Below are 13,261 nucleotides of genomic sequence, written 5' to 3' on the forward strand. Positions count from 1 at the left end.
TCTTCCCTAAAGGAAGATCAGCCCTTCCACCCCATCAACTCCCCAGTGTGAGAGAAGCCTTCTATTGCCTCTCCCCTCCGGAGAGAAAGACAGAGAGAGAATGCATAGAAGTTGCGTAGGACCTCATTGGCAATGGAAATTGCATGGAGCCTCACGTGTAATGCCTTAGAATCCTCTAAATGCAGGAACATGTGGGAAAAGAACCCTTGTTTGCATTTGGATTTATGAGTATTGATTCTCCACCATGGCCAAGTCTAACTGATGACCTCACTAGGAAATGGGATGGGAAGCAACCTTGCCCCAGTGCAGTTGATTTTTGTGCAGGCATGTGTGGGTGCACACACACCCACACCCACACACGCTTTTGCTTGGCTGGCTCTTGATCTACTGCTTGGGGACATTAACTCCTGAACATTTCTTCTCCTAGCCCCTTCCCTCTTCTCGCTGCACCGCGTCACCTCAGAATGTTGAGATCCATAATGACACACAGCAAAAGCTGAGTGGGGAGTTCCTCCACACTCCTTTCAATCTGCTGTGGCCACCCATCCCCTTTAGTAAATTTGCACCGTGGAAACCTAATGGAACTTAGTATCCAACTTTGCTGATGATGCACAAGAACAGAATCCAGCCCTCTCTTGCTTTTTATTGTGTTGGCTCTGCAGAACACATGTATTTTTGTACTCGTGGCAGCAGATAAGGCTCTTAACACTCACCCGGAGTAGATGTGTTGCATAAGACGGCACAGAGACACTTTGCATATTAAAGCTGCACTTTAAGAGACTGCTGAAATATTTATCATACTATATGCTGATTGTGCTGTCTACGGGCAGCTCTGCACAGGGAGGCAGTGGTAGTTGTCAACATATATTGAGGGAAGAAGTTAGCCGTGACTTTTCATGCACTGGGGGGAAAAAAACTGAATCTAATTATTATACAACAGCTTTTCAGTTTCCCATCACCATCGCGATGAGAAGTCCCTGGCTATTTGTGTTGCACCTTTGTTCCTCATTAGAGGAGGTTAGCATGTTTCATCCCGGCCCTGTTATTACAGATAAGCTGGCAGGATTTTTAGCGATGGGCTGGCAGCGTCTAGAGGAGTCAGGTTTCTGCCTCGCAACATTTAAGTGAACAGCAGCAGTAGGGATCATGGACCTGATCCAGCTCCCCTTGAAGTCAACAGAAAAGCTTCAATGAGAGCTGGAGGAGGCACAATATTCACTTCAGCACAGAGGCCTACCTCGTTCAGCAGGCCCCAGAGTCACACTCACGCTGCTACTTTCAGTTAAAAGCTAGCCCCTACCTCTTTGTAACTATGCAATGGCATATCCCATTGCTTACAAAGGCAAAAACCACCAGCCCCCCCGGAGTCTAGGATGTTCAGGAGTCAGACACAGCATTGACAAGCTGCCAATGTGTCAACAAGAGGATCCTACCTACAGCTGGTTGGGAATTTTCCAAAGAACGGCGGTTTATTGTCAGAAAAATGTTGATTTGAAACCAAAACTGTTTGCGGGAAAGGAAAACAACGGTGAGAAGTCACTTGCCTAAAGTCACAGCGAGGAATAGAACTCTGGCCGATCCTTTGACTCCTAGTCCAGTGCCCTAGGCCATTGGGAGTTAGGCACCTAAATCACTTTGAGGATCTGGGCCTTAACCACTAGAGCACTGTGATGTTTTGGGGGATCACCCAGAGCAGCAAGGGGTTCGGTCACTGCCTGCCCTCTAGCCTTGGGGTGTCTTAATGCCTGCTATGTCTCAGCTCCCCATCACCAGTACCCTGTCCACGAGCACAAGGTCTCACCCTGGCTTCCACCAACCTAGTCACTCCTTGCAGGGTGACACCAAGAGCCCTTCCAGTCTTGAGTCTCCCCAAATCAGTCCTCCCAGAGTCCTTAATTCCCAGACACTCAGACTGTTCCCCTCTGGTTCGTCAGTCCGGAAGGCGCGAAGCCAGCCCCTCAGCTATCAGTTCCCTTTGGCGCACACACTCCACGCAATTTGCACAACAGAGACCTGCTTGGGTTAAAAAAAAAAAGGGGGGGGGGGAGTATTTAATAGAAAAACCAGCGATTCAAAGGTGAACTTGTGTGAGAGCCCAAACAGACACAGGAAATAAACAGGAAGGCACTACCTCAGCCTTTACACCCCCTTTTCTAATACCAGTTATTATAACCTTTGCGCAGTTTCCCACCAGACCCCCTAGCTTGGGGGACGGGCGTGTCCAGCGTTTCACAGCCAGCTGTCTGAATGAAGGCTGCCCATCGGTTTCTGGATAACTTTCACGTCAAGGCCCTTCCATTTCAGGAGTGGTTTTCAGTTTCCCGTCATTTTCTTGAGTCACTATCGATATTCAAAGAGAAGAAACCCCAGTTGTCTCAGTGTCTTTCCATTAACTTTAATGCACCGTTGCTGGGTTATACAATGGATCATTACTTGAGTCTTGTTTTGTGTAAACACCGGGCGTGGGAGGTGCCTCTCCCTGTCTGATCATTCACTGTCCAGGCGTGAGGTTTTGTGAGCCCAGTTCTCTTCATACACAAATATGTAAATTCATAATCACAGCCTATCTACATAGCTCATTATGATTATTAGGTTTAGAACATTACAAGTTTTTATAAAAGACCTTAATTGACACATTGTATATTAATCTTGTATATAATCAGTGGCTTTGACTGCTTATTCTTGGGGGTTCAAACCAGCTGTTCTCCCCTTGGGGTGGCTGGACCCTGATTGTCACAAGCACAGACAACTCTCAAGGGCAACCTCTAAGTCCAACTGCTAATAGTACGGCTGCCAAAGGAATGTGAGGACCGGGAAATGGCTGTTCGCCTTTACTTTGGATTTGTAAAAGATTATTCGTTGGTGTTTAATTTGCACAGTGTGCTGTAAAACAGGTGAGCAACTTTGTACTCGCTCATTAGTTATTGTATGAGAACGGCCTTATTAGAATGTTTGCTTATTCCACTCAGTGGGAATTGTGCTCAAGTGAGGAGTGGAGGAGCTGGATGAATGTAGCAGAGGTGCTGAGCAAAATTAGAGCCTGGAACTTTCTGTATCTCTCTCTCTCTCTCTCTCTCACACACACACACATACACACACACACACCCTCCCTTTTGGTATAATGACCACATAGTTTTCCCAATCTCATTCAGGGTAGAAGATGAATGGTGCACAGGGAATAAGGAGGAAGGGGTACCCACTCACAATAGCACCATTGTCCAACAGGTAGGACACTGGACTAGGAGCCCAGACACCTAGGTTCCATCCCTTATTCTACCTTTCACCTTGCTTGTACTTCTGTTTTCTCTCCTTGTCCCTTTAGACTGTAAACTCTTCGGGAAGATGCCTTCTCGGTTTCTTACCATATTCTTCCCTTTGTACAGTACCTAGCCTAGCCTAGCACGCGGGGGCTTTGATATTGGTTGAGAGGGCTCTAAGCACTATTGTAATATAAATAATAAGTGTTATAACAACATTAAACATTGAAGATTAATCAAATTTTGAGCAGCTGTTTAATTCACCGACCACCATCCAGCTTAAGCAATAGTGCAGGGGCCTGCAGGAAAATTGTGTGTGGTTACACAATTAAATATCATATAATGCATGCACCCAGGAGGATAAGCAGCCATAACCGTAATTTCCTGGTTTTTTGCATGCACCACTTTGTGACCTTAATGTTTTATTAACCAGCACCATCCACAAACTGCCTGGGTCCAATAGCTTTTCCTGTGTACTAAGTGGAAAGCACTGATGGGACAGTTACAGTCGAGGGAGAAACATGTCCCCTTCCACCCTGTTGGGGTGGACATTTTTCATGTTGGGTATCTGCTTTAGGGTGATTTTTTTTTTTTTTTGGAAAGTTTCAACCGAAAAACAGTTCAGCCATTTCCAAGAATGAAGCTAGGGAACAACACGGCTGTTTTGCCCCTGTTAAAATATTAGGGTGACCTTTTCATTGAGAAGCTCTAGCATCCCCCAGCTTTAGAGAAGGGACTTCAAATTTGGCATAGAGGCAGCTTCTGTGGCAGGGGTGGGCTTTTGCTGTTCCTGGGAAAATGCATCTAAATGTGGCCAAGTTTAAGCCCTTGACAAACAAATTGCAGTTCACACATGCTCATTAGAAACTTTCTAGCGCTTTGCAGCTAAGTTCTCCAAAGATTCCAGCACATGCTCCACCCTAGGCTTCCTCTGCAATTGCAACTCTGGGTGGCTGCCGGCTGTGCAGGGAAGTGCCAGAATGAAGGTCTCCTGTGCAAAACTCCCATGGACTTCAACAGGGCCAGGATTTCACACCCAGTCCTTCAATGGGGATTATAACTGTGTGCAAACACTCTGGTTCTGCGATCTTTGAGGGCTATGCTCATGTGGGTTTAAATTATATTGTGAATTTCTGCCTCTTCCCCACTCCCCTTCATGCTTGAAGAGTTGTCGTTTCTTCTGCTTATTTTCCAGCTCATACTTCCCTGGTTCTAGCATCTGCCTCATGCCTTGTCTATCTTTTTAATGGCTAGAGCACAGAACTAGGATCCAGGGACCTGGCTTCTATTCCCAGCTCTGCTACTAAACTGCTGGGTGACCTCGGGCAAGTCACATCACATTTCTGTGCCTCCGTTTCCCCAGCTGTAAAATGGGGATAATGACACTGACCTGGTTGGTAAATTACTCTGAAATCGAGTGAGGAAAACTGCTACTTAAGAACTGGGTATATTATTAGATTCTTCCACTTTTAGGATAGATCCCAGGTAATGTGAGGATGGGTCAAATTTTCAGAAAAGGTCAGCTACCATTAAAGTACCACATTCCATTGGGTGGTGAGCCCTTCTGAAAATCTGGTCCTGCATGGTTTGTTCAGGGGCACTTTCTATTCCTTCCTACAGCCGCTTGCGTAGCTTGCTTTGTAAGAGCCCCTGTTAGAGAAAGATACAAAGCTTTTCCTAGAGTTAGCAAGAAACCCTAGTACAATGACTTAAGCATGGGCCCATCCCATCTTCTCTAGCCAAAAAGAAAAAGATCCCCCATCTTTGCCAGTGCAAGCAACATGCCAATTCATTGTCTACGACACGGAGAGCAAATAACTCTCACCAAACCATCAAACCTAAAATTGCATCATAGGTAAAGACCTTGCAGTTGTCCAGTATTAGATAATTTGACACGATTTTGTAATTCTGTCTCCATTTCCACTGTCCGTATCCTGCTTCTTCTCTCTCTCTCTCTCTATATATATATATAAACATCCCTTTAGATAGAGCTTCATAAATATCAAGGCTAGAAGGGACCATTGTGGTCATCTGATCTGACCTCCTGTACAACACAGACCAGAGAACTGCCCCAAAATCATTCCTAGAGCAGATCTTTTACAAAAAACATCCAACCTCGATTTAAAAATGGTCAGTGATGCAGAATCCACCATGCCCCCATCAACTGATCCAATGGTGAATTACTCTCTCTGTTAAACATTTTCACCTTATTTCCAGTCTGAATTTGTCTAACTTCAATTTCCAGCCATTGGATCATGTTATACCTTTCTCTGCTAGATTGAAGAGTCTGTTGTTAAATATTTGTTCCCCATGAAGGTACTTAGCGACTGTAAGCAAGTCACCTCTTAACATTCTCATCCTGCTTGTGTTTTTATCCCTTTTCCCTAGCTCATGTTTGTCTTGCCTATATAGACGAAGCTCTGAGGGGCTGGTCAGTTTACAACTATTTGTACAGTGCCTGGCACCAGGGGGGTCCCATTCTTCTTTGGTCCCTAGAAACTAACATAATACATATGATTATTAATCATCAGCGTCATCCTGCTCTCATTAGCTGGCTTTGCATAAAGAAGTAAACTAAAGAATCCAAAAGGCTTATCCATTAGGTGATCTGAATAGACATATAACATTGTTCCATACTCCATTGCATCGTCAAAGGAGGAGAAAAACTATAGAAACGGATTGGATTGCAGCAGCCTTCGTCAAATGAAAAGAGAAATTATTGCGGGGAGGGGAGGCAGGCTGGGGGAAGAATGGAAATTGCAAAACATCTTTAATATTTATGAGCTTTGCAGCTATCTCTCTGGTACGAACGCAAATGCTGCGGATGCTGTCTCCTCATCCAGTCCTGACATTTACCGAACAGAGTTCTGTTATTTGACCTCCCTCTGTAAACATTGACATTGCATTCCCATGTATAATAGATTTCAGTCTGTTTTACCGCAGTCGAATGTTTCCACCGGGAACGTTATTACTTATTATGGCTGGAAATGCACCTACACCAGCTGTGAGGCTAAACATAAAAAACACACCAGCCTAAATCCCGGAGTCTCTTAACAGACCTCTGCTGCCTTACTGCCATGAAACCAGCATTTATCCTGAGATGCCAGGAAAGGAAAAAAAAAATCTCACAACCTTTTATCTTCCTTGGGAAAGACTCAGAATTCTTCTGCCTCTCTCTTAAATCATTTACCTTCTTCTAAGATTACACAATTAGCTGTATCAGACTCAATAATTATGTCTAAACTCTGAGAAATACAAAAGGATGGGGAAAACAGGCTTATGTATTCAACCCAGGTTTGTGGTTAAGAGGCTGGACTCAGGAGAACTCAGTTTAATTCCTTACTCTGCCAGACTCTCTGAATGACCTTAGGCAAAGCCACATTTTCAAGAGTTCAGTGTTATGCTTAGAACAATTACAGAGGGAAGTTTGATTAAAAACATAAAATACTCTTGATGGAAGGTTGCAACGTAACAGAATCCAGAACCCTACACATATAGAAACTGAAAACAGAGATGGACAAAACAGGCTGCTCCCTAAAGCAGAGAGGCACAATTCATCCCGCCTTGCTCTAGGCTGTTTTCTTGCAGTCTGACTGCTCTAGATCCAGATTGCACACTATCTTACAGAGACCCCCAGCCTGCAAGCAGGACCAGAAAACCCCATATCACTTAAAAAGATAGCTTGTAATTGTAAACAGTTTTCAATACACCACATTCAGCAGATTCTATTGTTCTCGGGGGAGCTGCCCCGGGCTGAGCAGTACGGAAAGAGCTACGCATTATTTCTCTGTGGCTCAGTTTCCCATTTTAAAAATGTGAATAAAATTATTTCATTTCTTCCTTCTCTGCCTGCTGAGATTGTAAACTGTTTGGGCCAGGGATAGTCTTTAAGTGTATCTACACTGCCCAGCAGAATGGTTCCTCAGTCTTGGTTTGGGTCTCTAGTTACAAACCTCCAAAATGGGGGCAGAAACTAGACTTCTGAATGCATTTCCCCAACTTTAACCTAAGACTGGGGGAAAAAAATACCTTTTTCCACAGCACCAAATCTTTACCTTTTTTTGTTATTGTTGTTGCATTGCTTTTCACTTCTGCACTTAGTAATTTGAGCTAGGACGGGGAACAAATACAATTGAATTCTGCAGGAGAGGCTGTTTCTGATGGTAATTCTGGAGAAATAGAAATACACTAGGAAAGCATCTTCAGTCCCATTTTGCAGACCCAAGAGGTTTGGAGACACTTCAGATCAACATTCAGGCTGATAATTTTAAAGCTGTATAAGAAATTTGGCTGGATTAATATTAATAGGAATTGGGCATCCAAACCCCTGTGGCAGCTTTGAAAAACTACAACTCAAAATATCAGTTGTTCATCCATATCACACCTCCAGACTTTGGGGGTTTGCCCAACCCTGCCTCCTTAGCATTCATCTAACCCACATATGATCACACTCTATAACAAATACTACAGAATTCTCCAGCAATGGAACATGGCAAGACAAGACACGGCAGTAACTTTGTTGGAATGAGAACTGGCTGCATGGTGAGTGTCACCGTTCATTCATAGGTCATCATGGAGAATACCAATTTCAGGACAAACTGCTGAGAAATAGGGCAGACACCCTCAGATTGGTGGTTATTCTCCCATAAGATATACCAAACCAGCAACAAAAGTAAACTTCTGTTTCACCACGCTGGCTAACAAGAAGTCAGAAAAGTCGGCTCCTTAGGCATTCCAGTCCTTGTAATCACCACCAAAAAACACTAGACTTAAAGATGAGTGGTTCTTTAAAACCAATTTCATTAAACAAAGGGTTCTTCTGATCCCAAAGGACCAGCCACATACCCAGGACAATATACAGCTCAGATCTTACCCCAAAATCACACTGTTACTAATCCTTTAGTATTTAAAAACCAAGGTTTATTTATGAGAAAGAAAGATGAGAGTTAAAATTGGTTAAAGGAATCAAATACATACAGTAATTGCAAAGTTCTTGGTTCAGGCTTGTAGCAGTGATGGAATAAACTGCTGGCCTGATAAGTCTCTGGTTACTTCCAAATCACTGGAAGGTCCTCAGTCCCTTGGCTAGAATGCCCCCATTAGAATAAGCCGATAATCCAGAGGTTTGAGCAGGAAAGAGGCAAAATGGAGATGTTTCTAGGGCCTTTTATAGCTTCTGCCAAGCGAAGGGAATCCCATTGTTCTCACTGTGGAAATTACAGGTACAAGATGGTGTTTGGAGTCACGTGGGCAAGTCACATACACGATTTCGCTCAATCATAGCGGAAGCCATTACCTATACTCCAGATGGAACATTCACAGGGAAGTCCATTAAGTGAGTTCAGTATTCTTTGGTGGGCCATTTAACTTGAATAGTTCCTTCACAATGTGCTGGCTAAACACCTTGTTGGTGTATTCACAGGGTCAAACATGTGAAATACAGGTACAGAGCCAATATTCATAACTTCAAATACAAAAATGATACATGCATACAAAGAGCATAATCATATTCAGAAAATCATAACCTTTCTATAGACACCTTACTTGACATACTTTGTACAAGATTTGTTGCAATGATATAACAGTGGTAGCAACAATGATCTACATGGTCATATTTTAATCCGATAACGTCACAGTGGGAAATACTGTTCGCTCAGTCCAACCCATGATTCGATTCAAGCAGGGACATTCAGGCAACTTTCTGCTCTAAAGGAATATCTGGAGAGCAGCTTTAGTTCATGTCAATGCAGGCACTCAGATGCAAATGAGGAAATCCATACATGAGAGATTGGCCCAGTCACCCCAAACACACTGGCTTTTGGGGTTTGAGAGCAAGTCTGCTAAGGGGCATGAAAAGAACAGAAGAGTCGGGAAACCAATGACTCCTGTGCCAGCCACATCAGCCCCAGCATAAGGGATTTGCCAGGTGAGATAGATGGACCAAGGAGATGGAGGAGTAGAGTGCCACCATATTCATCCTGCAATGCCGTAAGGTATATCAGCCCTTAGTCTGTCTGACTGGAGCTGGGCCTGGGCTGGTGCCCGTAACCCACCCCCCATCGCCCCCGTGTGCTGAGTGCAGTTCACACACAGGGAAGAACTGAGACCCTTGATTGCCTCAGGCTAGACTGTGCCTTTCAGGCACGGCCCATCTCCCAGGGTGGTGGGGGGCTTGTCACCCCATGGGGATCAGCAGGTGTCATCCTGCCTCAAAGTCATAGAGTTTAAGGCCAGAAGCGACCACCACATCCTCTAGTCTGATCTCCTGTGTGTCACAGTACTTCCCAGAGCAACCTAGTCACCCTCTGAGGAGACTACATTCTCCTCCACACAACTGGACAGGCCACTGGACATAACATGGGGCAGATTCACTGCTGTGCAGAGAAGTCTTCTCTTCTTGTTCAATCGATAAAGGCATCAGTTCAGCCAAGTATTTCATTACATGCTTAAGTCTCATTAGTGTCTGGGGCAGCAGTCTGCTCTTTTCTTCTGTGTCAGGACAGCACCTAGCGCAATGTGTTACCACAATATCAACTATATTAATAGTAGCTTTTTTCTGAATAGGGATGGACTTAAGCATGCTCTCAAGTTAAGCACATGCTTAAGTGCTTGGCTGAACTGGTGTCAACGAGAGGATTACAGTCCAGCAATCTGCTACCCTCTATCAGTATTAAGGTCACTACAGTTTGTAGGGGGGGCATTAAATAAAAAGGCACCATTAAAAAATACTTGAGATATTGGAATTTCTCTCAGACATTAAAAAAAATACAATAACTTACCTGGCTCCAGGTCAGCAGCCATCTGCAGCCAGCATCTGTTTTGTTTAAATTTTACCTTCTAAACTTGCAGATATAGCGGTTCCGTTCCTTCTTCCTAACAGCTCCTGTGGGAGAAGAGGAACAGCGTGTTGGTTTTTTTTCCAGGTTTTTTATTAACAATCTGGATCTCTCAATAACTCCTCCCAAGAAGGATCCCTCAATTGGAAAGCACCCTCATGAATTACCTTTTATACTTTGCTTTTACTCAAGTTCTGTCTCCCCCAAGTCATTGTGGGAGAAACCTTTGCTATGTAGTGCCACGGCTCATATGCACTGGTAAAAATGCTTCCCTTGCTAAGGTCAATGTGATTTTTCCCCCCATTATCCTATCATATATCCTCACTTAAAAGGGAAAACGGCATTGTAAATTCTAAAAGAAGCCAACACATGGGCAGTATTTCAAAAGTGTCTGTGTTTTCATATGTTTTAGTATGTCTGGTAACTTTTATAACATCGAAGCTCTCAGGTGGCTGCCTAGAATCCTCGATCTTGCAACTTGCTTCAAACAATTTGCAGGTATGAAAAATATCCTCATTAAAGAAGCATTTCAGGATACTTAGCTTAGGAGCGAATTACCTGGTTTGGGTCAATATCAAATTTTGTTAAACAGCTTCGCTTCTTCACCTACCATTCAGATTTATGCATTTCTCATGCATATCCAGGCTTTAGTGACTTTCTTCTTAACAGAGCATGAGGGGTACCGTTTCTATCATATTATGAAGAAATATATATGTGTGGACATATACAGGTGCATTGTATCTAGGTAGAAATGATTGGCTATTTTTATCAACACTTTTTTTTTTTGATGAAAAGATTCCTTAAAAATCAAAATATTCACAGAAATTGTCAATTGCAGCTAAATTTCATTTGGGAAGAAACCTGAAATGAAGTGTTTTGATGGTGAAGCGTCCCATTTCAACCTCTTCGGAAGGGAACATTTCAATGTTTCTTCTTGAACCAACTTTTCCAAATGAAATTCATTGGGTGTTTTTTGTTTTTTGTTTTTTTTTTTTTTAATATTAAAGAACATTTTTTTAAAAGTTTAAAGATGGCCCAAATCAGGTTTAAAATGTTTTGATTTCATTGTAATGAAACATTTTGAGCGATCCTCAAATCCCTCATGTTTCAGTTTGGCTGTGCTTACATTAACATTTTCTGCCTTATTTAATCATGGACATCTGAAAGAGAATATAGGTGCTTCCTGGAGTCTCATTCGAACCCATATGAGACCAAAGAGGCTTTCACTGATGAGGGAGGGAGAGGAGATGCTTTGTGGGTTTGGAACTCTGTCTTCTTGGTTTCATTTAGAAGGAATCTCTCCTGAACTTGTGAGAGAAGAGAGGAAATATGGTAAACGGAGTCTGACATAGGGAAAGGGTGATTTAAATGACTACAGATTTCTAATCATCCTCCTTGAAACTCTTATAAACATCTCTGGTTTTCACTGGAGAATACCAGTTTAATTCAAGCTAAACTGGGTTTGCTCTGAGCTTGCTCCAGTTTCCATCTCTCTAGTGGGAGGCCGGAAGACCTTTCACATTCTTCTGCCAAGTTTCCCTCTTCCAATTCCATCCTCCCTTTGAAGTCCCTCCAGGTAGAACTACACAGAGCGACAATGTATGTGTTTCAAATTAGAAGTTAGAACTGTCAGCCTTATGGCATTTTCTGGAGTTTGTCTCTTTCCGGGAACCTTGTTTCTCAGACTCTGTTGGGCTAGCAAACCACCTTTTATCCCTCAGAAAAAAACTTGATTGAAATTTATTGGCTGACTTCAGCCTCTCCGGTGATTAGAATTTTCTTTCTACACTGTTATTCTCGGGTATTGCTGGCCTCTTCCTATACCCCGGGGAGATAGGAGGGGGTGTTCACTTTGAAAAAGCAATCAAAACATCTTTGCTGGAAAAAGATTTTACCAGAAGGCTCAGAACTGAAAACAACAGCTTATGATAGAAAAACAATGCTTAATACACATCTACTCCTATGCAACTCTCTGTCCTGCATATTGTAATCAATATGCATTTGTTTTATTTTTTACGTTTCTAAAGATTGTGGCAATCTAGTCATTAGTTCTTTATGGAATGTATTATCTGTTTTCTCTGTTGATACACATTCTGGAATTGCAGGAGGAGGTGGTTTCTTCTAAATTTAAAACCTCATAAAACTCCAAACTGGAACAAGAAAAGATTCCTTGGCCCTTTGGGACGAAAGCAGCCCAAGAGAAGGTGAAACCTGACAACCTTACAAGTCTGCTGCAGATGAATATTGCTGCTTTGTGACACTGAGGAGTCAAGAGAGGCACTTCATGGAAAAATGATTTCTCAGGATATAGGATGATTTTTCATCAGCTCTACTTCTACTGCTATGTCTGTGTGTCCTATGTTTACATTTTAAACATATATGTAATAGTCATTTAAAGCTAGACTCTGGCCACCTTTAGGACTATGAGGAGATAAAAAAATTCTTTCTTCTACTGCTTCACACAGTGCACAGTCAACTTGTGGAACTCCTTACCTGAGGAGGTTGTGAAGGCTAGGACTATAACAGCATTTAAAAGAGAACTGGATAAATTCATGGAGGTTAAGTCCATTAATGGCTATTAGCCACAATGGGTAAGGAATGGTGTCCCTAGACTCTGTTTGTCAGAGGGTAGAGATGGGTGGCAGGAGAGAGATCACTTGATCATTACCTGTTAGGTTCACTCCCTCTGGGAGTGGTCACTGTCGGTAGACAGAATACTGGGCTGGATGGACCTTTGGTCTGATCCAGTACGGCCATTCTTATGTTCTTATGTATGTTCTTATGAGTAAACTTGTATCATGAGTAGCAACATTTTCAGTGTTGGGGTTTTGGTGAAACCACAGAAAGTTTCATCAACACTGGACATTTCCCACCAAAGTTTCCATTTTAATGAACAAGTCATTTTTTTATCAGAACACTGTTTTGAAGGAAATATGTTGACTAGCTCTGCTGAGAGCTACCAAAGGAGATTGGGTTCATGCTCACTGGGTGTCATGGACAGCAGCCCAACCCATACTCACCCACACCTACTAAATACAATGTACTACAGGGTGACATTGCCGCAGTATGTAATGGGGGTTAAACCTCTTACATATTCATGAGAGATCACTTTACAGATTCATGAGAAATTTGTTTCTCACTAGTAATATTAGAATAGTACTAAGGACA

The 13,261-nt window shown here is 42.8% G+C and overlaps 1 protein-coding gene across 1 annotated transcript in view; it reads right to left on the minus strand.

Annotated features, from left to right (window-relative positions):
* Positions 1–10,115: 10,115 nt before the first annotated feature.
* Positions 10,116–13,261, minus strand: part of EPHA5 (EPH receptor A5) — a 323,509-nt gene continuing 320,363 nt past the window's right edge. The window contains exon 16 of the mRNA XM_034771961.1: positions 10,116–10,140. Coding sequence (XP_034627852.1) covers positions 10,131–10,140 — 10 coding nt within the window. The 3' untranslated portion in view covers positions 10,116–10,130. The remainder of the gene's footprint in view (positions 10,141–13,261) is intronic.

This window comes from Trachemys scripta, chromosome 5, assembly GCF_013100865.1.
Source record: "Trachemys scripta elegans isolate TJP31775 chromosome 5, CAS_Tse_1.0, whole genome shotgun sequence".
Classification (NCBI taxonomy): domain Eukaryota; kingdom Metazoa; phylum Chordata; order Testudines; family Emydidae; genus Trachemys; species Trachemys scripta.